This window comes from Chelon labrosus (genome assembly GCF_963514085.1).
Source record: "Chelon labrosus genome assembly, chromosome: 10".
In the NCBI taxonomy this organism is placed as follows: domain Eukaryota; kingdom Metazoa; phylum Chordata; class Actinopteri; order Mugiliformes; family Mugilidae; genus Chelon; species Chelon labrosus.
The window spans coordinates 13,977,815-14,003,323 of NC_140360.1; the positions used below are offsets into that span (position 1 = coordinate 13,977,815).

The following is a 25,509-nucleotide window of genomic DNA, read 5'->3' on the forward strand; positions in this document are numbered from 1 at the left end:
AATTTATTTTATCTTATTAATTATGAAAATGACACGGCCATAATCAATATTTTGGCCGGAGACTCTGGAGACTCTGGAGACTCTGGAGACTCTGCCTTTAAAATGTTTGCTGTGTGTTACTGTGGAAGTTTAAAGCATTGTTTGATTAAACAGGATCCTATCAGACTAAGCTTACTTCACTTCCATATTTCTCAATGATACAGTTTTAGTTCTCTCCAGCCCAGAAGTTGTCTTTCAGCTCTGCATTACTGGGACACATTCTTTACGATTAACATGACAAACTGAAGACATCCCGTGTTCCACTTTCTTCTGCTCAGTTGGAGCTGATCCAGAGCATCATAGCCGAGGTGAACAAGAAGACGGGGGAGGCCGAGTGTCAGTTCTACAGACGGGGTCTGGTCTACCTCGATGAGAGCCAGAGACTGCCGGAGATCCAGCAGTCCCGCTTCCTCTACTGCCACGGAGAACTCAAGAACAACAAAGGCCAGGTAGCCCTATGCTGATATGGTTGCGTCCTCTAATTTTTAGCCTTTTTTTGCTACATTTGAATCACAAGCGCACCTCGTGTCAACCGCCTGATCTTTACATTTGTGACTTGTGCCCCCCCCTCGCCAGCGGCTGCACGTTTTCCTGTTTGAGCTGGCCCTGGTACTCAGCAGACCAGGCGAAGACAGAGATGGTGGTCACATGTTTCACGTGTACAGACAGCCTCTACCCAACGCACTGATAAACCTGGAGGAGATCCCGGATGGTGAGGCTGCTGGAGGAGGCACCTTCAGAGGAGCCTTCACTGGTGGAAATGACAAAGGTAAGGTCACTCTGCAATAAGGATTTTATTTTGTTTCTTTGATGTTAAAGGATTAAGCAGCTCACAGCCCCAAACACACAAATATTCAGTTTACTTACTATGAATGTGGAAACTTTATCGAAACTCAGTTTGTTTCATAAGATAGAATCAGGTCTTTATATGAAGCACAAAACAAGCGGCTCTGTCCAAAGTGTTGTACTTTACACAGATAGCGAGATGTTAAAATACTAAAGGAACTGGGAATATAAGACACAGAGGAGTAAAAGAAGAAACCTTAAGGACACTCAAAGGCATGAGAAAACATGTGCATCTGCAGTTTATCCTTTAAAGTGTCTACAAAGAGGGGCTGGCAATCAATTTAAAATGGAAAACGATTCAAAAGCTGTGAAGCTGCCCCTGCAACGGCACAATCACCTTCCTCCTTTTATGTATTTAGTTCCATGTTGAGTTAAATTTACGCATAGACTGAGAGAAAGCTCCGTCACTGTAGCGCCATCGCTCAAACCTACAACTTGATTTCCTCCTCCCCCAGTGAAGAACTGTTTCCGCGTGAGCAGCAGAGGGCGCTCCAAAGTTAACCCCTACAGCCTGCAGGCCAACGACTCCTTCAGCAAGCAGCAGTGGATCACCTGCCTGCGCCAAGCCATCGTCCAGTCGCGGGACAGGACTGCTCAGACCAGCCAGTCCTCGCTCTCTCCCCACCCCGACCCCGGCCTGTGTCACATAGCCGAGCTCAGCCTCAGCTCGGACACAGAAATGGCGGACCACACCAGTCGCTGACTGTCGCACAGGCCGCCGGGAGGCCTCCACGCGCTTTGACACTGGAGGAAATAAATGGGACTGAAATAAATGGGAGAGATGATTGTTTTTAGAGACACAAGTTTCAACAAAGTAAATTTTCTTTTTCTTTTTTTTGACTGGAGATGCGTACTGTACAGACTGAAAACAGTGTTACTGAATGTGAATTTAGTGGATTTATTATTTTTTTTGTATTAATAAGTTGTATTTTAATAAACTGACACTGAAAAGATTGTCGAAGGACTCGTGGAAAAGTGCACAAAAAAAGAAACATCTAAGTATAGTCAATGAGATCTACAGAGAAAAAGATTAGAGATGATTATCCTCCCTCCCTCTCTCCCTCTCTGTGTCTCTTTTCACTCTCTCTCTCTGACACCGGTGACAGGGCAGGGGAGAGAGGTAGACTTTCAGTCCTAGCCCACAGATACACAGTGAAACCGTAGACGTCCCCTTATGCATTTTTAACAGCTCAGCAGATGATGGGAACAGTTTGGTTGGGACACTTTGTCCACAGATAGAGTGACCAGGTGATCAGGTGAGTCCAGACCGCTCTGTTTATCCTGTATTTGTCAAGTGTTATTTGGAAACTAACTTTATTTCCAAGAGGTTTTCGCTTTATCTTTACTGTCTGCGCGAAGTGGCAACGATGTGGCATTGATAGGACCTTGGATGTGAATGTGATTAGTGAGATATCGGTGTGAGAATTCATTCATTATTTTTTTGTAGCTGATATGTTAACGTCACTGATGCGTCCGTCAGACCGTGACTTTCTGAGCTCTCTTGCATGTTGTAATTGCAAGAGAATTGCGAGGCGCAGTGGATCAACTCGGGCTATTTTGGACAAGGATTTACTTACACAAGGAGGTGCTCACTCACAAACTACTTGTTCTTTCCCCCTCAGCTTGTGTATGTCAATTCCCTGGAGAGAAAGGCAAGCGCTCCGTTATACTTCGCTCTCTGGGAAAAAAAGGAGTACAATTTTTTTTTTAAGGCCGTTTATGTGCAAACTCCACGCCCTGCTCAACTTTGACCCCGCACAAGATCCCGCAACTTTTGCTCGGCATCCGGTGCAAACCCCCTGGCCTGCCTTTTCTTTGGGAGGGCCTCCCGTTTGAACGTCCCCTGATCGGCTTCGGTGGCCCCTTCAGAGGTCTGGCAGTAGGACAGGATGCCCGGGGAGAGCGGCGTCAACGTGGAGGGCTCCTGTGAGGCCCTGTGTCGAACCCTGGTGTCTCAGAAAGGCCTTCAGAGAGAGACGGCTGACATCTCCCAGTCTGTCCTCTACACGTCACTGATGGGCCTTCTTCTGGTCGCTGACAATGAGGTCTGGACAACACAGCATAAACCTTTAATTCATCCTTTAACATGTATTCTCTACGTGGCATCTGTGAGACACTCATGAGAGAAACGCAACACAGACAAAAGAAGTTGTGACGGCATTAAGGGAGAATAAACATCAACACACAGACACATACACACGTGTTTAAGCACCTGTCAGCAGTCCTTGCTCTGTAATAGGATGAATGCTTGAGGCTGACCTCCTTTTAGCCTGTCTTGTTATAATAATTAGATAAGAAGGCTAAATCTGTCCTGCCAAAGTTAGACGTACACCAACAAGGCGGACAGACAAGTACACGTAGTATGGGCTCAGCCAGGGGTCAAACAGTAGGACACGCATATGGGGAGGTCCAACGGACACACAGTATGTGCAGATGTAACAGATTTGTAGCCCTGCTCTTTAGTTTCCTGTGTTCTTTTAATTTTACAGAAGGAGCAGGTCACCATAGGAAGTGGACGAGTCGGCCTTAGAAATGTAGGAAACACTGTAAGTGTTTAAAGATTACTTTGAAACCAATTTTTATTTGTTTTTTTTTAGTCAACATGCTCACTTTCCTCTTTGCTTTGCTTTGGACTTAGTGTTTCCTAAATGCAGTGGTCCAGTGTTTGTCTCACACATGCGGCCTACGGGACTACTGTCTCCTCAAGTCCTACAAGCGTGAGAAGTTCTCCAAAGAGGATGCCAAGCTCATGGAAGGTGCGTATCCTCCTCTCCGCCGCTCTCTCTCCCCTTCGAATCTCCCCCTCCACTGTTAAATTTAAACTTAAATTCACTGCTGCTCGTCTTTCCCGGGCCAGCTTTCTCTCAGGTGCTGTCGGGCCTCTGGGACGTGAACGAGGGGGACGCCGTTGTGAATCCCCGACAGTTTTACAATATTTTCAAAGAAGCTGTGCCTTACTTCAGCGGTTACAGGTGAGGCTGTTGGACGTTATGTCTTTTCCTGAACGCATCCTTCCATAAAATGTTTGTGCAGGCAGCATTAGTTCTGTGCAAAGGAAAGCAAAAGCATCGCAGACATGTAATGCAATAAAATATCAATAGCTTCAAGGACAAGAGAGGAAATGCAAACTCTTTCATTAATCATCTACTTTGCTACTTGTGCAGACTTGTGACGCATGAAGTAATGACTTGGACCAGTGACATTAAGAATTGTCTGTGTGCTCATCCAGTCAACAGGACGCTCAGGAGTTCCTCAGGTTCCTTCTGGACAAGCTGCACACCGAAATAAATCGCAGACCCTACGTTAGACGAACAGGGAAGGAGCCCGAACAAAAATTTACCAGATTCAGGTATGTATGTTTAAATGAAAACAAAAATCTCTCCTTGAAACCTTAATGCCATTTACAGCAACCACATTTTGTCCCCTCTTGCCTCTCTTAGGATTTCAGAAGAGGCAGCTGTCATGTGGAAGAAGCACTTGGAGCGAGATGACAGCCTGATAGTTGGTGAGGGGACCTGTCCAGTCACGGTGCACCGTGTCTCGTTCATGAGTGAAAGCGATCACCGCCGATAATTCTTTCCCCTCTTTCTGCAGACTTATTCTCAGGCCAGCTGAGGAGCTCGCTGCACTGCTCGGTCTGCTCCCACTACTCCAACACGTTCGACGTGTTCTGCGACCTGTCCCTGCCTATACCCAAGAGGAGCTCTGGAGGGGATGTCACGCTGAGGGAGTGCCTGGACCTCTTCTCTCAGGAGGAGAAACTGGACAAGGAGAATTCTCCAGTAAGATGACACATGTCGAACTTATGCTTTACGATTTCATTAATTTAACTTAACTGAATGTTTATTCATTTGAAAGTGACGAATGTGTTCCAAAATGACACTGAGCATTTTAATGGGTATCTTTTCTTTGTGAGTTACATTATGATTAAGAAACTACAGTAGTAGACATGTGCAGGGGAGGAAGGAGGACAAAACACTAAAATTTCTAATGCAAAATAACTCAGTCAAATACAGTGATTAAATTAAACAAATCAATTAACAAAACATGATAATGATAAATACATTTAATTTCCTTAAAACGTGGGGCAGATGAGTCATGATTACTCAAATTATTTCACAGGAACGTCTTCCAAATTAAAAATATCTTATAAAGGTAGAATAAAGAGCCCCAAGACAAAACTAAATGAGAAATGTGTGGGTATGTTATCTGTACTATATACTGTATGTACTACAAGTCCTATGTATTTTATATATATTTTTTTTAAATGTTGAACTTTGTGTGTGTTACATTTTTCAGATGTGTGAGAGGTGTAACCGGCGAACGGAGAGCACCAAGAGACTGTCCATCCAGAGGTTTCCACGGGTTATAGTGATCCGTATCCTTGGCAACATCTCCCACTATATTAAACTAATTAGTGACGTTTCAGTGCAGAACCTTATGATGATGATGATGATGATGATGATGATGATGATGATGATGATGATGATGATGATGATGATGATGCTGATGATGCTGATGATGCTGATGATGCTGATGATGCTGATGTTGCTTAACAGTCCTGATCAGATCTGAATCGTTTTGCAATGTCCCGGTGGTCCATCAGTAAAAGCACCGTGTACGTCTCCTTCCCTCTCACCAACCTGGACCTCGGCCCCTATGGACCCGTTGACTGCGGTAACACAACCGAACTTTTCCTTCAGTTCACCCTGTCTTAGTTTATTCCTCCATCCATGCATTAACTCCTTTTACACATGTTGTTAAACTTATTTTCAACAAATAGAATAGCACAAGCAGTAAAATGTGCAGATGAGGTTTAAAGAAAGGGGCCTTTTTAGTTTTTGACTGGGCAGAGGACAGTTTAACAGGGTTTTAAAAGCTCTTTTAGCTGGATTTTATTTTGATAGAGGGACTGAAGGCAGGTGAGTGGAACGAATGGGGATAAAGAGGTGTGAACGTTTTACAAAAAAAGCATTCGGCCTTGGATGTTTCATAGCAGGAACTCAGTGAATTGGCTTCTTTTTATGATATAGAAATACTGAGGCTAAAGTATACTTGACATCTTTTTAGCAGTTACATGCTGATTAACCAGGAATCGACCAATTAAAATACAATGCAGTGGAATATAATGATATAATTGTAGCTCATTCCATAATTTGTAAACACAATGTAGATCTGATGAATGGTTTAACTAATGTCTTTGTTTGTTCCCACAGGCTCAGTCCTGTATGATTTGTATGCCATATGTAACCATGCCGGGACGGTGAACATGGGCCATTACACAGCCTGCTGTCTCGATGAGAACGGATGGTGCTTCTACAATGATTCCAGGTGACGTGCATTTAGTGTTATTCTGCAATGTTCTAATAACTCTATGTCATAGGCACGGAGCCGTTTCTCACAACTCCCCTTCCACCTACTCCCCTACAGTGTGACTCCACTCACAGAGAACCAGCTTCAGACCAATCAAGCCTATGTGCTGTTCTACCAACGCAGCAACAGCACCGCCGCCGTCAGGAAATAGACTCGAGACTGGCTCGGCGAGGCAGCCAATCAGAGCGACTTTACCTCCAGTGTCCATAGAAACAAATAGAAGAAGCAGCAGCAGCGGTGTTGCAACTCAAACTGACAAACTTCTCAACCTCAACGAACACGTCTGCAAATAAACTCTGAGGGGGAAGACGAAAGGGAAGCCGTCCTCTTTTCAAGGGGGCTTGAAGAGATGAGCTCCCCTCCTGAATCATGGAAATGCTTTTGAAGTCAGAGAACTGAGACAGCTCAGACAGACTATAGCCTTAAGAGGCTCTGCGTCCTAGTTCTGAGGCATGAGTAAGTGATGTGCTTGCGCACCATGCAGAGCTAATATAAGATAATTGGAATTCATGCTCGATCAAATGAACCCAAATGAACAAAATGGTTCTTGAATGGAATAGAAATTAGGTAACATTTACTGACTGTTATATAAAAACAATCCTTTTTCAAAATGACACATTTTGTTGATTATTTCCAAGATGCAACCCTGGCAACAAACATACATTAAATTAGTTTTCTTTTCAAACACAAATTCACTGTAACATTATATTTTATTCACATGCACATGCAGGGTATGTCAACACTGAAAACTGCACATTGGCTGAAAATCCCCAAATTGCTGAAAAGGAAAAACTGGAGGGTTTAGCTGACACGGATGTGGTGGTGCAGTGCGCTGCTGATGCACAAGCAGCGTCTATGTGGAAGAGTCATCAAGAGGGAAATGTTACCTGCAGCCTGCAGTTAAACTGAGCTATGTGAAGAAAGGATTTCACTAAAGTGCATCAAACTGTGTGTGTTACTGTCATGAGGTCAGTTAAGAAACTCAGCGGCTGATCTGCAAGCAGTTTGCAGTTTCCCTTTTCCGGTTTGGTAACTGTCATCAGTGTTGACCTGACATAGGGTAATGAATCACTTAAAGCTCACTTAGTTACTGAATAATACAATAAATATATCTCTGCATGCTGAAGGGTGTTTAAGCCTTTTCACATGCCACAATTTCAATTTATGTAAAGGGAGAAAAAGCACTATCAAATAAAAAATAATGTGCTTTAACATTTGGCGAATGGTTCGTTTTGTGTGTGTTTGTTGCAGGGTTTGTATTCGCTTCCTTTCACTTCTAACGTCAACAATAACAGAAGTATGCCCACGATAAGAACTCATTAAATTTCTCCGACTTAATTATAAGCATCAGTTTTGTCATTTATTTAATTTATTGAGAATATATATTTGTATCCTCTGCTATATCTATATTGTTTTTTATCTTAATATCTTTCTAAATGTAATCTCTTTCTCTAAATTTCTGTGTATATATGTTCATAAAAGTTTGCCATTTTTTTGTTTTTTACTTTCGTGTCTGCGGATTTAGTTAAAAAATGCAAAACTATTTTGTACATATCAACAAATTACACAATGAATGTACTGCACAGTCAGTGAAAACTAAAGGTGTGATGATTTTAACTTTCAATAAAGTTTTATCGTTACTGTTGTACACATTCTTTTTCTCTTTAATGGACATTATGAACACTCAGACATTTAGCTGGTGGACACAAGTTGGACATTGTCGTGCAACTGTAGACTGTGTGTTAAAAAATAATCGATAAAAATGAACGCAATGTGATAAAACGTTATTTAGAACATAATTTAAAATAAATACTGTAAATTTATGTACATATACAACTACCCCCCCCCCCCCTAAGTTTACACTTGAGTCTTACAGTCTATATTTTTATTTTTATTTTATTTTATTTCTCTATTGGTGTACATTACACTTATATTGCCTACCTTGTGTGCAAACTACTGTGTACTGTATTTTTTTACTACTGGCTGCAGGTACAACAATACATTTCACTGTGCATTGTACTATGTATAACTGTGCATGTGACAAATAAAACCTATCTATCTATCTATCTATCCATCTATCTATCTAATTTACAACCAAGTCAGACATATTGGTTCAAATCATCCTATAAAATAAAATAACAATGGAAATTAATTCAGCTAAGCTAAAAAAACAACAACAAATAAAACATTTACCTTAGATTTAGACCTACAGTAGACATTATTAACTCACAAGGGAAATTGCTTGGTCACAGATGCACACAATAATATAATAAAAATAATAAAATACAATGGTATTAGCAAAAATATGCAAGACATGTACAAATCTACAAGAAACAGAAGTAAATATACACATGGTGCGATATTATGGACGTATTGACAAGAATGGAGCATTAACATTAGGTCAACAATTCTATTCTAATGCCTTTCTAACTTGTCATATGCTTAATAGACCCGGTATATATTTATATTTATATTCATTTAGAAACCACTTTAAAGACGGGGTTAAATTTAAACATTTTTTTTTTTTAGCTTTGTAAATATTTTGCAAATGTACCGCAGCGTTGCTGGGGGATGACGCAATTTTGGCGCATGCGCGTGAGCGGTAGGCGGAGTTTCCAGTCGGTCAGGAAGAGGAGAAAGGCGGACAGAGAAACATCAAGGTAATCTTTTTCACCGTTGGCTTTTAAACTTTAACACGACTCTCGTTTCAGTACCAGGGGCATGGCAGCGGCGCGATTAACGCCGTACTTGTGATTTAACAGAGAATACCTTGAGTGACAGTAATCCAAACCACTGGAAATAACGTTAGCTCTCTTGCTAGCATACGTTGGCTGGTTTGACAGGCCCGGACTACACTGCACAGCCTTTTTTCAGCAGCAATGGGAACATAGCACGGAAATGTTAGACTGTGTGTTTTACACCGCCCAGACGTCTCCCGCTTGTTTGTCCCCAAATGCTGTTTTTGTTAAGACATACGTCGCGATGTAAATTAGCGTATTTTCAATAAAACTCAACGCTTTAAAGATACCGGCTGCTAGCATTACTAACGCCTGAGCTACGCTAAGTGCCGTCAAGGAGGAACTGTTTGTGAAGCATAGCAAGTATTATTATTGCACTTTATACAATATTGAAATAATGAAACACTGCTGCTGCGTGAACGCACTGTATTGTCGTTTATTTCAGTGGAAAGTAGTGACATGTCATACTCTGTAACAAATATAACCTTGTTTTTGTCTCCTTTTCCATAGATGGCTGCCATCAGAAAGAAGTTGGTGATAGTTGGGGATGGAGCTTGTGGGAAGACCTGTCTTCTCATTGTCTTCAGTAAGGACCAGTTCCCAGAGGTCTACGTCCCCACCGTGTTTGAAAACTATGTGGCAGACATTGAGGTGGATGGGAAACAGGTGAGACGTGCCCTGAGACGCAGGCGGGCAAACTGTTGTCTTTGCAGAGTGCAGAGTCATGAAGAGAAAATACGGTTCCCTAGCAAACTGAGCAATTACTAATAATATTTAAATTGGCATGGCTGTTATAATATTACAAATGCTAATGTGCAATTATGTGGTTTAACTCTATAACGTTAAACACTCAGGAAGGCAGATGACGACAGTTTCCATCAGTGATGACATGATGATTGTTTTCTTATTAACCGATTCATTAAAACCCAAACTCCAAGGTGACATCTACATGACAGGGCTGCAACTTATGACTTTGTTATTAGTTAATATGCTGATTCTTGATCGGTTCTCAACAAACAACTGGAAAACGTCCCACTTAATGTCCTACATTTATTTCTGTGCCCTATTTTTCATGTAGGACACTGAGTGCTTGGACATTTTTCTTGAAAAAAAAAAAAAAAAAGCTGTTTATTGATTGTTTAATTATTGGTCTAATCATTGCAACTCTAGTTCTTGTTGCATATTTTGTTTTACTAGTGTCAAAGATATGATGTTTACTGTGCTCAAAGAAGAAAAAGCAAATATTCACGTTTGACAAGGTGTAACCTGTTTTGCCACTGTTGCTTTAACTGATTAACAAAATATTTTCTGTGCATCTGCCTATTCAGTCAGATAATCAAATAATAGTTTCTTCTTTAAAAGAAACATTCTCTTCAGTGATTTCCGAAAAGAACACTACCTGGTTGGCTTCACAATGCTAAAATATGCACAGCATTTTCACAATAGTCATAATTTTCTTTACCTAAACAGATACTGAGGTAGTTATTTACACTGTGAGAGTCTCCTAGTGTTTGTTTCCAATGCTTTGCTGAACAGTCAGGAGCAAAGGCATTATTTCCCCTCTTCTGTCTGCCTATATAAAATGTAGGAGTAATGCAATATGGGTCTGCTTAATCATGTAACTTAAATTCTCAGATTCTCGTTTTATCCATTCATCCATTCATTTAACTCTCACTTTCTGTTTTATAGGTAGAGCTAGCACTTTGGGATACAGCAGGTCAGGAAGATTATGACAGACTGCGGCCTCTCTCCTACCCAGACACTGACGTCATCCTCATGTGCTTCTCTGTGGACAGCCCTGACAGTTTAGGTACAGTCTAACACTGGTGCCACATTGTGTTGACCACCTGATTACGAAATCGATATACTTTATGCTGCTAATTAACTGTACGTTCCAATCTGTTTACTGCAGAGAATATCCCTGAAAAGTGGACTCCTGAAGTGAAACACTTTTGCCCAAATGTTCCCATCATACTCGTTGGCAATAAAAAAGATCTGCGCAATGATGACCACACCAGACGAGAGCTTGCCAAAATGAAACAGGTAGTGTGTTTTTTTTTTTTCTTCAAAACATTTGAGTGGATACATTCATACATATGCACATATAAATATTAAAATATCTTCAATATGTGTCTCCAGGAACCAGTTAAATGCGAAGATGGCAAAGAAATGGCAAACCGCATCAGTGCCTACGGCTACCAAGAGTGTTCTGCCAAAACCAAAGATGGTGTGAGGGAAGTCTTTGAGATGGCAACTAGGGCAGCACTGCAGGCCAAGAAACGTGGCAAGAAGTCTGCCTGCACTCTGTTATAGGCTCTGGGAGAATCGGGAGCTGTCCTTAAGCACACATGGAAAGGGCAACTTCCATTGAAATTCGACACAGGGGAAAATATTCGGGTGGGTGGGAGTTTTGGGAGGCAGAAAAGTTGTGCAGATGCTCAATTTCTGATCACCCAACAACCCTCAGCAAATCAAAGGAGATCTGAAATGATTTGATTGGCTTCAACACCTTGATTATTGGTTTATAGATTAGGTCGTGTGCCATTTTTCTTTCATCCATCAACATGTTTTCAGATCTAAAGGTCTTCGGAGCAGACAGTGGGAGGGGTGATTTGAAGTTGAGTAGATGTAAACGGGGGGTTGAAATGTGCCATGTCGGGAGTGAACAGAGAAAAGGTCCTTAACAGGCCAAAGACAATGGGAACATGCAAGATAAAGACGTAATCATAGCATAAGTTTGAATTAAGACCATGTCTAAGTGGGTCTTACTCAGCTTCACCTACATGTAGTGCCTTGAGAGCAGTGGTCAAGGAAAGTAAAGTAGAGGGGTAGGGATTCATAACTTGGATAAGGTATTATTTGTCATTTGTAGTGTCCACACCTCACGTTTGTGAATGCTTTCTCCCTGTCACTGGCTTCAGGCCCATTTTCTGACTCAGGCGCTATGCAGGGGTATGCCTAAACTAGATTGTATGAAATATTTTCCCGTACCGAATTAATTACCTGTACTTTAGAGTGCGTGTATGCAACTGTATGGTAGTTTGTTTTCTCCAGTGCAGCTCTGCATGCAGTGAATGTGTGTATATTTGTGTGGTTGTATATTAACAAAATGTGTCTATGTACTGTATGCATGGAAAGGCCTTCTGCGTCACTGACCTAACCCCTTGTTTCCATGCCAAAGTTACCCCTGAGGGCCACATTTCATGGCTCAGACGGGTAATGGAATTAACAGCTACTCAGAGTGACATAGAAACTTTCACCTTACTGGAATACATTGTACTATAAGCCAGAGGCACAATCAGGTTAAACATATACGTTCTTAGGACCTTTTTTGTGTATACCAGATATTGGTTTGATTGTGTTAATCAGTGGGTCAAATCATGAGTGATGTAGTGGATAAGTTGAATATTCTTTCAGATAGATGCTAGGCTTATCTTATTACTATAATGTTCATTATGTACTGTATGTCTTACAAGGCTTTGTAAGGACATGTTAATGATGTGTATTTCAAGTTTGCCTTTTACTCCACTCTCCCCATCCCTTTAATGATATTGTCATTACTGTACTATATAACTTTTTATTGTTGATGTCTCTAATTTTCTTAGTATATTTCAATCATTTTACTTAATCCTGCTGTTATGATCAGCTTATGCCAGTTAAATGATAAATTGTAACCGTTGTCTCCTTTACTTATAAATGCAAGGTCATTGCTGGGGTGTTGGGCTTGAAAGTTTAGGGAGTGGGCTGCTAAAGCAGTTTTTTTTTTTTTTTTTTTTTGTACTGTGATATGTGGGGATTTTCTGGATTATTCTTTTTTTTTTTTCCACCCCCTCAAAATAAAGCTGGTATTAGGGTTTTCTGTCGTGAGGCATTTATGTGTTCTTTGATCCATTCGCTCATTATTAATTATAACAATTTTTCCTATATTTTTGGCATTAATTTACGTTTTTTTCCCAAATAAAAACATTCATAATCTGTCAAAGATATCTGATTCGTTTATTTGTGCGCCCGACAAGAATTGGATACTAATGTATCAAATAACGCCATGCATCATGGGCTGCGAGCGGCCTGCCTGTCTTGTCCAATCATCGTCGACATTAATGTGTTATCTGTCCAGTGACCAATCACAGACCAGAGTCGAGTATAGCCCCCGCCCACTACGAAATGTCTTGTTGTGGCCATTTTACTCTGGGTTCCTAGAAAATTAAAAACCTCTCTTAGCTGAGCTTCAGCGTGACATTTGAAGGACAACTGCTGGTTATATGAGGCGCTGGTAAGTGTTTCGTCAACCCTGCACACGCCTGCCGTTGAGTTGGCAACGGTTGACAGCGGTTTAGCGTCTGCGTGTCCGCCTGGGCTCGCTAGCCAACCGAGCTAAAATAGTTAGCTTGGCTGCTAACAGAGATGACCGCCACACGTCATTGTTGAATACTCCTTTTTGGACTGTGAGGTAGTACGTGTGGTGTTGCGCACACGCTATTCATATCCTTCAGTGGAGCAGGGTTATGTCATTGTTTGTTTATTTGTGGCCCGTGGGCTGTAGTTTCTGCAGCGCGGACAGAAGTCCTCAGTTTAAAGTTGGAGAAGTCTGTACATTGTGCAGTATTTAGAAAAACAATGCAGCTAAACTGGTCGGTGCACACCTTGCACATCGCTACCGTGCATACCGTCTGAGTTGGTATTATAAAACAGCAAAATATATGTACAGCCTGTCTTATTATTGCTTCATCCAAAAGCCTTAATTGCTTTACAGAAAAAAGGACAAGGAGCAGAGTCAGCGGATAGGCATGGACTTTGAACGGAGGTGAGTGAAATGTTTATTTACTCATTGTCCCCTCCTTGATTTATTAGACACTTCTCTCATATTGTCTTTCACCATCCACAGAGGCGGGCGAGGTGATCGTATAGGTCGTTATGTCAATGCCCACAATGATCACAACTTTCGGGACATGGACTACCGCGGCTACGGCCAAGAGGATGAGGAGGCAGGATATGATGTGAGGGGGGACAGACCTTATGGCCACGATGAGCAGTCCGTGGGTGTCTGCGACTTCACACCGGGTTGTCTCCAAAGTCACCCAGGTTTTCAGCAGAGAGGAGATAACAGGGGGGACATTGGGTGTGAGGGGAAAGGACTCCTCTGGCCTCCGTCATCTCAGCTGCAGCCGGACCGGGCGCATCCCATGCTCCAGAGAGAAGACGAGGGACCCAGACGGGAATTTGAGCAGCTACGGACTGGCCTGCAGGAGAGGGGTCGGGGAAAAGGTGGAAGGGGGTTCCCAGAGAACAGTGCTCCACATTTAGGGAGTAGGGAGAGCAACTGGGGCCAGGATGGTCCCCATTCTGAACAGATGGACTCGAGTACGGGAAGACAGAGGGAGGAGGAGAGGTTCTCTCGTGTGGCAGGAAAGAGAAGGGTAAGTCGTTATTGATCACTCCTTTTTAGAGCAGCTAATTGTTTTTTTGTTGCTGACATCAGTTGTTAACTTGCGACTGATGTGATGCAGGAGCATAGTGGTGGAAATGCCGGCCCAGATTTGTCTCTTGAGGACTTGGACCAGAGGGACCAGGACTACCGCGCAGATCCAGATTATAACCAGAGGCCCAGCAACATCATAATGCTTCGCATGCTGCCACACAGTGCCACCACCAATGAGGTGCATTTTGTGACACAAGTTTAAAGTGCCCATGTGATCAATATAGTTGCATACATCTGTGTTGAAAGGGTTTTGTATATTACTGTAATTACTTTTTGTCCACAGATTCGGGCACAACTTCAGGAGCAGGGCATCCAGCCAAGAGAAGTTCGCCTTATGAGGAACAAATCTTCAGGTGAGGACTTGTCCGTTGCCTCCAGTTTTTTTTATTTCTTTACTTTCCCTTTCCCTCTTTGTGTCAGTCTCATCCACTAGCAGCTCTGTCTTTGTCATTGCTCTTTCAGGAGCTTTCCTTTATCTGCTCGATCTTCTCTCTCTCTCTGTCATTAATAAGCGTCTTCCCTGTTATTCTTCTTCACTCCTACTGTGACTGTCCTTCACCGTACTCTGACAAGTGCGGTTGACAGCTGACGCAAAGCACAGATAATTTTATACTCCTACACAGAGCAAGCTTTTGCTTAGAATCTTTGGTCTGCTGGTGTCCGTTATCTTGCTATTGCTCAAAGGGCAACAAAACATTGATACATGCCTTAAAGTAGAGCCCTGTCAGTATATATATGCCTTTAGTACAAGAATGCATGCATTAATCACTAAATCATAGGTCTTCTCTTCATGGCTTTAGTTTTTCCTTTCACCTTGGCACTCTCATTTTCTTTATTCTTTCTGCCACATCCATCTTAAAGCGAGGTGTGTCTGAGTAGATGGAAAAAAACTAACAGTGTAAAAAGTGATGAGCCTCGCCAGTAAAATGCGCTGTTGTTGCTGTTTTTGAGTGTGCGAGCGTCAGGGCGAAAGTGTCGCAACTACCACTCGGCTGTGTTAGTGTGAGCCATACCACCCAAGAAAAGCTTGTTTTCTCTAAAGGTTTTCCATCAAGGTCATTGTCCCTACTGGTTGTCTGTAAGATGTGCCTATCTGACACTGGGACACTTACACACCCCAACTAAGCTCTGTCTTTCACAATCCTTCATCACTGTTTCTCTGCTTTTAGGGCAAGCAGCTCTCGTTCTAAATGTTTAAATGATTAGCTCTTGTAGTTACGCTGCGTGTGCATATACACTGCTGTTTAAAACCTAAATACTTTTATTTTGTATAATGTGTTATCAGTCATTTAAAGTAATGCATAGAGATGATATGGAGTGCTTAACCTTGTTCAGACTGCACTCCGACTCTCAGAGTAGCAGAGAGTGTTTGCTTGTGTGTCTATATGTGTGTGTCTGTTCACCTGGGTGCTTCATCAGTCAAAATCAAAGCTCAAGCTGATGAGTGGGTAGCATTCGCTCTCTCTCTCCTTCTTTCCTTGACCCTGATGAGTTACTTGACATTGCATCCTCCCACCCTTGCAGAGAATTTGACAGTGGCTCCCCCAACCGACTGTCAGACTGTGCTATTTTTCAAGGGAGAGAGGAAGCAATGATTTGTTTTATTAGTGCTGATACAGGGTCTCTCTCCTCTGTACATGAAGCACTAACCCCTCACTGCGTTGTTGTTATGTTGTTGTTGTTGTTGTTCGGTTGCCATGGCGCTGGGCGGTGTCCAGGTCAGAGCCGAGGATTCGCCTTCGTCGAGTTTAATCTCATACAGGAGGCCACCCGCTGGATGGAGACCAACCAGGTCACTCTCCCCTACACAGACACAAATACACAAATATAAATTCATTCAGTGGGACACGGGTAGATTTTACATACAGTCAAGTCATGCCGTCATGTCCACACAGTGCGTTATAATGTAGAAACAAAGGTTGGCGTTCAAACTTTTGAGGGAGTTTTTTTCTCTACATATTACAAATTCATGTTAAATCATACTGACATCTGTCTGTCCAATGCCCAACAACATAGTTTCCATAAATGGACCCTCCCAGTCACATCTTATTTGTTCAGTATCATGTTTTTCTTTTATTAGAGGAATCGTCAGTTATTTGCCTCACTCTCTTTCCTAAGTTGACAGTACCACCACTGGGTTAGTATGACACTGTGAATATAATTTCTCACATGGTCTATTTTATGTTGACTCAGAACTTATATAGTGCCACATTTTCTTGTTTTTGAACTTTTCATATTCTGGTCATTAAGCACCATTACATCTCTAGGATGGCGTTACTGTCTCTTTGTGGGCCGAAGGTGGTGACACTGGGAAGGGATGCGTGGAAAACTGTGAAAAGGTTTCCCCTTAAGGGGGGAGGGATGACACAATTGAACACTGTCCTTAAAAATGGACACCAACAAACTACATACACACCATCTCAGTCCGTCCGAATTTCCTAAAGCTGAAGGTTGCAATTCTCTGGTATTCTCTTTCTTTCCGCCTCAGTTGTACTTTCTTTCTCTCTGCCTCTTGTCCCTTTCATTCTCTCTCATCTCTTGTGAGATGAGGCCTTTCTATGGCTTGTGTGGCCTAATTATCACTGATAATCATTCTTTGTTCTCCCTCCCTCTCTTTCCTTTTCCTTCAGGGAGTGCTTTCGATTCTGGGACAGAGAGTGTCCATGCACTTCAGCGACCCCAAACCACGTGCCAATGAGGACTGGCTCTGCAACAAGGTTTACTTTTCATTGGATGGAATCAAAATTTGTGTGCATATTTAAATTATTTACATTAGTTAAGAAGTCTTCTAACAATAGCTCACTAACATTTCAACAGTGTGGAGTGCAAAACTTTAAAAGGAGGGAGAAGTGCTTCAAATGCAGCGTGCCTAAATCAGGTACAGTCCAACTAAGCTACTGTAAATATCTGGACTACAGTCAAGCTCTCGGTCATCATACAGTAATACGGAAATGGCATGCTGTCTTTCCCCAGAGGCTGAGCTGAAGTTGCCCCAGTTGCAGAGGGATTTGCCTGTTGGTCTTCAAAAGGAGGGAGCCCAAGGCTTACTGCCTTTGCCAGCACCCTACCACTCTTCTGCTCCTTCTGTTGCCCCTGGGCAAGCCACACAGCAGGCAGATGTTGCCAATGACAGTGAGTCCATCTCTTGACATTTTCCGTAGCAATTTCTTACGGACTTAGCTTACAGACCAGTAGTGAGCATCGGAATTGGTTCCTCGTATTATTTAATCTTTTACTTAAGAATGTACAGTATAACGTTCTCTTACCCTCTCCTTCAACAGCTCTTATACTTAGGAATCTCGGCCCACATACGTCAGTGGAAGCCATTTTGTCTGCGTTGGCTCCATTTGCTACTCTCTCCCCTTCCAATGTTCGCCTAATCAAGGACAAGCACACACATCTCAACAGAGGCTTTGCCTTTCTACAGTTGTCTACCATAGTGGTAAGAAACAAGACATGCATAAGTCCTAGATATATGTATTTGTTTCACTCATTTTATGGATTAGATCAGTCCAATGATGTCATTTATGTGCTCTAATGATTTTAAAATAACTTTATGGACATACACGCAGTCCCATTAACCTTGAAGGCTTCTGTTTTCACAACAGGAGGCGTCTCAGCTCCTTCAGATCTTGCAGGCTCTCCAGCCGTCTCTCTCTATTGACGGGAAGGCCATTGTAGTGGAGTTTGCCAAAGGCTCCAAACGGTAAACACACCCAAACTTGGCTGCACAGAGAACACAGTTGCTCTGCACATTATCACTGTTGCACACAGTATAAATACTATGCCTCGAAATTACAGCATGTCACATTAAAACTCCATTTGGTTATGATTAAAGTGAATGAGGAATATGCTTGGAGAACGTTATCTAAAATATATTACGAGTGCAAAAACAGAGTGATTCTTGAAATGAAATGTGGAAAATTGGACCTAAACTCATGGAAACTCTCTCTGTGTGTCTTGTGTGTTAGTGATGTGTTTGTCACAGACGGTAGCAGGGTGAGCGCTGCTACAGTGGCCAGCACGGCTATAGCTGCTGCACAGTGGGCTGTCACACAGGTAATCTTTGTGATTTAAGCACATTTTTAATTTTAAATCAGTACTGTATCCATAAGATTTTTCCTGCTTAAAAAATAAACCTCTTTGATTCTCAGACTACTCAGAATGGTGGAGGCCAGAGTGTAGATACAGCAGTATATCAGCAGGGGGCAGCAGTGACATACGGTCAGGAAGGGCATGATGGCACAGCTTTCAAGGCCCAGGCAGATACCAGGTTGGTTGCTTTGCCGAGTGTCGGAGCAGGCCTGAATGGGCCATATCCAGGAGGAGCAGCCCCAGGTTGGTGTGGCATGAGTTTAATGACTCATTTTTATTAAACTCATTTAATTACTCAACTCATTCCTCGTTTAATTACCCATATGATCTATGTAGTTGCATATATCTGTATTGAGTTTTCTGTTCGTGTGCTTGCTCATGTGCAGCTCTCATTTCATCTGACATAGTAAAATCTGGATCAGCAGTTGTGCAGCAGACACAGACTGCGCTCATCCCCACAGCAACCACACAGGTACAGAATTACTCTTTGCTTTCCCTTTTTGTCATCTGTACTTGTGCGTTATGCCTTTCTACTTTTTGTCTTGTTTTTTAGAGCTCTGTTTCTTTACAGGTTGAAATTGTAGGAAAACCACAACCTGCTGCTGCTGCCAGCCAGCCTGCAACCCCAGGCACCGAACATGAGCTTCAGCAATACCGTAAGACTTAGTGCATTCACTGTTCCCTCTGGGGATTTCAAATCTTCGCTGCTAATAAATATAGTTTAAAGTAGATTCTAGTTTGATGTTGCTGATTAATTGTCAGCCTGTGAGACCCTTTTATCTGAAACTTGACCCTGCATATTGTGTGTCTTTGACTGCAGCTGTGCCAGATGTGTCCACATACCAGTATGATGAAAGCTCTGGCTACTATTATGACCCATTCACAGGGCTCTACTATGACCCTAACTCCCAGGTAACCAGAGTCCATAAATGATGTACTGCAATCTAAATATTAAGTCAACAGTTTGTGAAGGACATTTTAGCAGGTGTGCCAGCTTCCTCAGTGTTACAGTCTGGTTTTGTGTCTCCTTTTTCTTTATAGTACTACTACAACCCCCATTCTCAGCAGTACATGTACTGGGATGGAGAGAAACACGCCTATATTCCTGCTGCCAGCCAGGCAAACGCTGAAGGTGGTCCTAGGAGTGATGGTGCAGCCCCTTCGGACTCGATGTTTGGCAGCCCTGGCAGCAAGGAGAAAAAAGACAAACCCAAGAATAAAACTGCTCAACAGGTACTCTAAACCTATTACATTTCTTAATGCGTGAGAGCTGCTGAGTTGGATTTCATTTGGTTATTTTATCACCTCTTCAATTAGACATTTAAATATTCCTCTTGATTCTTAACATGCATTTTTGGGGGTTTATATTAACAGATTGCCAAAGATATGGAGCGCTGGGCTAAGAGTCTGAATAGACAAAAGGAAAACATGCGCTCTGTCTCTTCGTCTCCTGCCGTCGGCTCCTCAGCGCTTCCTCCTGGTTATGCTCGGGCACCTGGCCACAGTCGCCTCGATGACCACAGAGAATCTGCGAGTGCCGATGCAGGTTACGCTGTTCTGGAGAAAAAGGTGCATGACGCTAATACAGACACATGGTTAGCTGTGAACATCTGTGTACCTTCTGGCTACTAGTGAACCAAAGCAAGTCAGGGAACTGGCCACCAACCAGAGGGCTCAGGTCTTTTTAACTAACCTGGCACGCTCGATGATCTTTCTTCTCTGTCCTGCAGGGGGCGCTGTCTGAACGACCTCAGATTTTTCTGGACCAGCTCCGGCAAAGTACAGAAGTAAGGAAGTGTCCACATACTTTTAAACAGTTTAAGTTGGTCTGTTTCCTCATAGTTTTAGCACCCTGTCCTGTTGTAGCGGTTAGAAGTGTAGATGTAATTATTTCCTCATGAATTATACGATGATCACTCCCTGATCTTGTCTTTCATTGTGTAGCAGTCCCCTCCTCAGCAGCAGGGACTGGTCCCAGCCTACAGCGGAGAAACTGACAGTGAAGAAGAAGGGGGCGAAAAAGATGAGAAGGAAGGGAGAATGACAGACTGGGTTAAATTGGCTTGTCTGCTGTGTAGGAGGCAGTTCCCAAGCAAGGAGGCCCTCATCAGGCACCAGCAGCTCTCTGAGCTACATAAGGTGGTTTCATTTTGCATAATCATAAACACTTCATAAATAATACATAACAAGTATCGGTTCTCTGGTAAAGTGCTACGATGTACATATGACTGATGCATACACATGCTCTAAGGTTACACCATAGGCGACGTTGTAGGCACTATTTGCCTTCTCAAAAATGCATCTGCTGCTGTTGAATGAAGACAATATTAAAAAGGTTAAAGACTCTCACTTACCCTGAAATTTGCTCACAGCTATCATTGCTCTGTATGAATGAGTGAAAGTCATTACTATCACTACATTACTATTCATTTTCAGCCATTGTTTATACAAGTGGTCCAGTAATATCAGTTTGACTCTCATTTGCATGAGAGCCCTGTGTACACAGCAACATAAAATAAACCCTTGACTGTAAATCCAGTTCAGTTGTTGTGTTAACTTTCACTTCTTTATCTACGCCTTCAGCAAAACTTGGAGCAGAGAAGAAACCAACAGGAAGCCGCAGCCAGAGAGGTTGGTCAAGGCTCAAAGTTTGCAACGAGAAGTTCTGTGTTTTATGGCTTGAGTGCAATTAATATTTTTTTTTTCCCATTGTTCTTTCTTTTTTGCAGCGACAAGGTGATGGTTCTGAACCTCCTGATTCCAAGAAGAGGAAGTTTAGCCTCATGTAAGTAGCAGCGACTATTTAGTTATTTTAACAGCAGTTATTTATTGGGTTGCTCTTGTTTGTATCTGGTGCATGTTGCCTGATATTCTAAGACTTGCTTACAGCAGTTACTTGCCAGCGATGATGTATGTGACGGTGTATACTCACAGGTTTGTGTGTGTGTGATTCTTTCTGTTTTTAGGGATGGGATCACAGGCGGTAGTCTTGGTGCCAGGATGCTGCAGGGAGGTGTGAAAAGGGGTCTTCTACTGCGCAATATGCAAGTTGAGTGACCCCCCCCCCCCTCCCCCCTGCAGCAAACCTCCCGACCCAGAAAGGACAAGGACAAAGCCCAGCACGCATCTCTACACCTTTAACATCATATAGATACATAAAAACCTCATCATTTTGGAGTGACTTTATAATTACCTCAACAATGGTAATAATCTGATGAACCGATCCTGTAGCAGTAGATGTCAGGATATTGCACAGATTGCACCTTTTTGCTTGCTTCCTGATTGATGCAGTTCTCACTTGCTTCAGAGTGCGTGTGTGTGTGTGAAAAACAGGTTATTTTTTTTGTTGTTGTTGGGAAACATTTGCTGTAAGAAAATGAAAGATCAGTATAGATCTTTATGTCAGCAAATGGACATTTCTAATATAACTGTCTATGCACCATAGATTTATTTGTTAATTTAATGGTATATGCCTTGTCATTCAGTGAATGACTTATTTGGGCATGAACTGTGTGTATATTTTAGAATGAACACTTTTATACAACAGTGACCGACCTCAAGTGGACAGGGTCAAACTAACACGAGTGTGTAGGTGAAAAGTGTCTCAGTTTATCATATAGCAGCTATGAATTCACGATGTAATACATGTTTGGAGAAATGTATTTTTTATTTCTGTATTATTCAGTAATGTGAATGTGTTTCATCAAACTCATGTAAATTCAAAATAACACATTTTCATCAATATTGAGTGATCTGATTTTATTTTATTATGTGGGATAGACAAGCTTTTATTTCGACATCTTAACTTGATATTTCTAAAGCTCTGAATTTGGAAAAAAAGAGGAATATAATGTCTAAAAGAGGAATATAATGTCGACATGAGGCATGTAATGCAACATTTAGAAACTATATATCTGTCGCAAAGCACGTTTGTTTGTTCCCTGTTTCGATCTCCCTCACCCACGCGCACGTTGCGGCTGCGTGGTTACCCTGGTTACAGCTACCAACATGTATTTGCTGGCGGGGTCCGTCGGATTTAAACATTAGTTAGATTAGTGTCAGCACAAAATATTAACACCGTCTTACACTTAGTAGGCTTGTTTAGAAAGTTATCATTCGCTGTTGAGTTTATGCATATCTGTACAAATTGGAAATAGCTATAATATAAAGTTACACCGCTGAATTTAGTGTAGCAAGTTAGCTAGGTAGCTAGCTACTGGTACATTGCAGCATACATTCAAACATACCGTGCAAACTAATTCAGTTAGTTCTTCGTCAGTCCTTTTGAAGTTGGAACAAAACCTTGTAAACCACCAACTGTCGCTTTTTAAAGCCTAACTGTGCAAGATGTCTGATGTGGATGAAGATGAAGTCTTATCGGATGTGGAGGGAGAGGATGAAACGGATCTAAACGGAGTCGGAGAGGACGAAAAGGTATCAAAGGGAGATTTAATGGAGGAGATAATGGCACCTCATCACGCCATTACATAATTTGCTTCACTTATGGAGATAATAGCTTGGAAGCTTGCACTGAAGTTTGTGTTGGAAGCTGTTATTATTTGGCTATATCATATTCATGCTACCTCAGCAGGTTTGCAGGTGTAGTAAATAAAGTCTGCTACTCCATGGTCTCACTCCTTTATCCAAACATAAGCGGACATTTGGATAAAACTAGAAAACCAGGGCCAGTGGTGGAAAGTAACTGCAGGTCACAGTACTTAAGTACAGAGTTCAGTACTGGGAATAAATAAAGGATTATCTTATCCATCCTACGGTTGGTACTAACAGTGTACTTCAGTTTTTACAGGCACCTTGCATGGTAGTAGTACGGTATGTGTAAAAGACTGAATAAAAGGCACTTTGATACAAGAATAAAATGCAGCCATTTCACAAAAACGGATACAGACGTATTTTCTCCTTTGTGAGTTGAAACCGTATATCATATGGACAAGTATAGCTCATTTATGCCTCCTCTCTGTACAGGTACAGGTTTGCCATTTGACCCAAGAAACCATAAGTAAAGGACTCTCGTTACTGTGCCGGACGGGAAATAGATTAGGACATGCATTTGTCAAACTGGACCTTAAAGACAAGTAAGAGGACAAACATAAGTTCAGGTTATAGTGTTTAAAGTTTCTTGTGTCATATTCCTCAACAATTTTCCTCACTACTGATCCTCAGACGACTGAATGACATATCTGCAATCAGCAGTTATATTCACATACGCTTTCTGGATGTATCCAACAACCACCTCACTGATCTTTCTCCTCTGGCATCACTGACCCATCTGCTTTGGCTGAAGGCAAGGCGCTCCCTTATTTATTCATTTAGCAAAGGTCACCTCTAGAGCCTGTTTGTAACAGTTAGTCTCAAACTCACTTTGAATGCAACTCTTTTTTTGTAGGTTGACAATAATGCTGTGAAGTGCTTCAAGGGGCAACCTTTCGCTCACCTGACCTTCCTGCAGCGGTTGAGTATGGCAGTGAACCAGCTAACGGATGTAGATGATTTAGTTGCTCCTGCCTTAGAGAGCCTCAATCTGACAGGTTGGTCTTCTGGTATGATAAGAAAACTGGAGTGAATGTATTTAGCTAGTCCAGACTCGCCTAAGGTGTGTTTAATTAAATTAGAAATAGTTAATATTTGGTTCCCTCATCACACCAGGGGGCTGCAAGTCCAAGTTTACTGTCTGTATTTGATACAGCAAGTCATATGCATGGCTCACTGGTCAGAAGGGCATTTACAATTTCATATGTTATCATTAGGTCTTAACACTTTCTTGTGAGAATTTCCAAATATTCTAAGTCCAGCATATACATTTGAAAGGACTTGACATGATGTTTTAAAACCTTTCTCGCAGGCAACGCCATTCAGAAGATGAATGGTTTTCAGAGTGGCTGTTTTGCAAATCTCGTAACTCTAGAGCTGAGGGGAAACCAGTTGGAAACCACTGACGGCATTAACCTCCCAAATCTGCGGCGTTTATATCTGGTAATAAAAGATTTGTTTAATAAAACTTCCATATTAGATAAGATTGATCCATTATCATCAGGCTTACCCATACGATGACTGCTTGTGACTGTTTTCAGGCCCAAAATGCTATCAAACGTCTGGAGGGTTTGGAGAGGTTAGAGCATGTCACTATCCTTCACCTTCGAGACAACCAGCTCGAGACTCTGGAAGGCCTCAGCCCCGGCATGAAGAACCTGCAGTATCTCAATGTCAGGTATGCTGTCATATCACAGTAGGACAAATCTGAGACATAAAAGTGATTCCCATGCAATGTTAGAGCTCATATATTTATCCCATATTATTCTGTGTCTCACCCTTAGGGGTAATGCAATTGTAGATGAGAATGCCCTAAAATACCTTGGCCTCGTGTCAAAAACTCTGCAAGCCTTGGTCGTTTCTGAGAATCCACTGGTGGAAACGTTGGACTGCAGGCAAAATGTACTGATGTACGCACCTCAGTTGGAACGAATCGACAAAGACGCTGTCTCCCCTGAGGAGAGGATGGAAGCCTGGGGAAGAATCAGGGTAAAAAATATCAAACATCTATAACTTTTATTTGTGGCTTGGTCACAAAGGTCTTTCTTGTTCTTCTGTACTGAGGACATGTATGTCATTTCAGGAACTTCAAGAAGAGGAAGCAGCTGAACCATAAGATTTCTAATGATAAACAAAATGAGGAAGTAAAGGATTGGCTTGAATTTCTTAAAAAAAAACAAAAAAAAAACAGGTGTGTTATATATCGGTTGGTGACTGTGATTGCACCACTGTGTGATAGTATTATAGAAGTATTGTGTTGATATCTTTATGGTTAATCTTCCATTGCTTTGTACTGTACATTACACTCCTATGAGTCATTCCCTATTACAGCCAGACTATTTTTAAACAATAAAACTTAGAATTTTTTTTGAAGCATTCATTGAAATATAC

The 25,509-nt window shown here is 42.0% G+C and overlaps 4 protein-coding genes and 1 pseudogene across 8 annotated transcripts in view; all 5 read left to right on the forward strand.

The window, feature by feature from the left end:
* arhgef3l (Rho guanine nucleotide exchange factor (GEF) 3, like) overlaps nucleotides 1–1,839 on the forward strand; it is a 5,560-nt gene extending 3,721 nt beyond the window's left edge. The window contains 4 exon segments of the mRNA XM_084553606.1: nucleotides 225–269; nucleotides 273–488; nucleotides 616–808; nucleotides 1,341–1,839. Of these exon segments, the coding sequence (XP_084409732.1) occupies nucleotides 225–269; nucleotides 273–488; nucleotides 616–808; nucleotides 1,341–1,588 (702 nt within the window). The 3' untranslated portion in view covers nucleotides 1,589–1,839.
* A 106-nt stretch (nucleotides 1,840–1,945) lies between these two features.
* usp21 (ubiquitin specific peptidase 21) lies at nucleotides 1,946–7,903 on the forward strand. The gene is made up of 12 exons (XM_084553605.1): nucleotides 1,946–2,141; nucleotides 2,508–2,930; nucleotides 3,375–3,431; nucleotides 3,524–3,641; nucleotides 3,743–3,857; nucleotides 4,115–4,234; nucleotides 4,326–4,390; nucleotides 4,480–4,667; nucleotides 5,185–5,263; nucleotides 5,455–5,562; nucleotides 6,102–6,216; nucleotides 6,316–7,903. Exons 2-12 carry the CDS (start codon nucleotides 2,775–2,777, stop codon nucleotides 6,407–6,409), a joined length of 1,215 nt encoding a protein of 404 aa, XP_084409731.1. The 5' UTR covers nucleotides 1,946–2,141; nucleotides 2,508–2,774; the 3' UTR covers nucleotides 6,410–7,903.
* Nucleotides 7,904–8,847: 944 nt separating this feature from the next.
* On the forward strand, nucleotides 8,848–12,982 carry LOC311493880 (rho-related GTP-binding protein RhoA-C-like; annotated as a pseudogene). Its single transcript, XR_014699963.1, has 5 exons — nucleotides 8,848–8,918; nucleotides 9,507–9,662; nucleotides 10,686–10,806; nucleotides 10,909–11,039; nucleotides 11,136–12,982. The product of XR_014699963.1 is annotated as a rho-related GTP-binding protein RhoA-C-like (transcript).
* Nucleotides 12,983–13,109: 127 nt separating this feature from the next.
* On the forward strand, nucleotides 13,110–22,329 carry rbm10 (RNA binding motif protein 10). 4 transcript variants are annotated; one of them, XM_084552680.1, is made up of 23 exons: nucleotides 13,110–13,269; nucleotides 13,750–13,800; nucleotides 13,882–14,413; nucleotides 14,504–14,653; nucleotides 14,759–14,828; nucleotides 16,194–16,267; nucleotides 17,106–17,192; nucleotides 17,293–17,353; nucleotides 17,449–17,607; nucleotides 17,757–17,917; nucleotides 18,084–18,181; nucleotides 18,447–18,534; nucleotides 18,630–18,813; nucleotides 18,957–19,042; nucleotides 19,124–19,226; nucleotides 19,391–19,482; nucleotides 19,612–19,803; nucleotides 19,945–20,139; nucleotides 20,301–20,357; nucleotides 20,515–20,709; nucleotides 21,154–21,201; nucleotides 21,300–21,355; nucleotides 21,537–22,329. In XM_084552680.1, the coding sequence occupies exons 2-23, from the start codon at nucleotides 13,784–13,786 to the stop codon at nucleotides 21,625–21,627; spliced, it is 2,796 nt and encodes a 931-aa protein (XP_084408806.1). In that variant the 5' UTR covers nucleotides 13,110–13,269; nucleotides 13,750–13,783; the 3' UTR covers nucleotides 21,628–22,329. The 4 variants fall into 4 exon arrangements, with proteins under 4 accessions (XP_084408806.1, XP_084408807.1, XP_084408808.1 ...); XM_084552681.1 differs by having other exon boundaries at nucleotides 19,142–19,226; XM_084552682.1 differs by having other exon boundaries at nucleotides 18,978–19,042.
* Nucleotides 22,330–22,631: 302 nt separating this feature from the next.
* lrrc23 (leucine rich repeat containing 23) lies at nucleotides 22,632–25,234 on the forward strand (the record flags this gene model as incomplete). Its single annotated transcript, XM_084554003.1, has 8 exons — nucleotides 22,632–23,004; nucleotides 23,554–23,663; nucleotides 23,752–23,872; nucleotides 23,975–24,116; nucleotides 24,431–24,561; nucleotides 24,660–24,796; nucleotides 24,903–25,107; nucleotides 25,202–25,234. The coding sequence occupies exons 1-8, from the start codon at nucleotides 22,918–22,920 to the stop codon at nucleotides 25,232–25,234; spliced, it is 966 nt and encodes a 321-aa protein (XP_084410129.1). The 5' UTR covers nucleotides 22,632–22,917.
* Nucleotides 25,235–25,509: the final 275 nt, after the last annotated feature.

Coding starts and splice junctions, on each gene's coding strand:
- rbm10 (XM_084552680.1), top strand. Junction 14,414..14,503: donor GTGTGGCAGGAAAGAGAAGG/GTAAGTCGTTAT, acceptor GATGTGATGCAG/GAGCATAGTGGTGGAAATGC. Junction 14,654..14,758: donor ACAGTGCCACCACCAATGAG/GTGCATTTTGTG, acceptor TTTTGTCCACAG/ATTCGGGCACAACTTCAGGA.
- usp21 (XM_084553605.1), top strand. CDS start 2,775: ATGCCCGGGGAGAGCGGCGTCAACGTGGAGGGCTCCTGTGAGGCCCTG. Junction 3,642..3,742: donor GGATGCCAAGCTCATGGAAG/GTGCGTATCCTC, acceptor TTCCCGGGCCAG/CTTTCTCTCAGGTGCTGTCG. Junction 5,563..6,101: donor CTATGGACCCGTTGACTGCG/GTAACACAACCG, acceptor TTGTTCCCACAG/GCTCAGTCCTGTATGATTTG.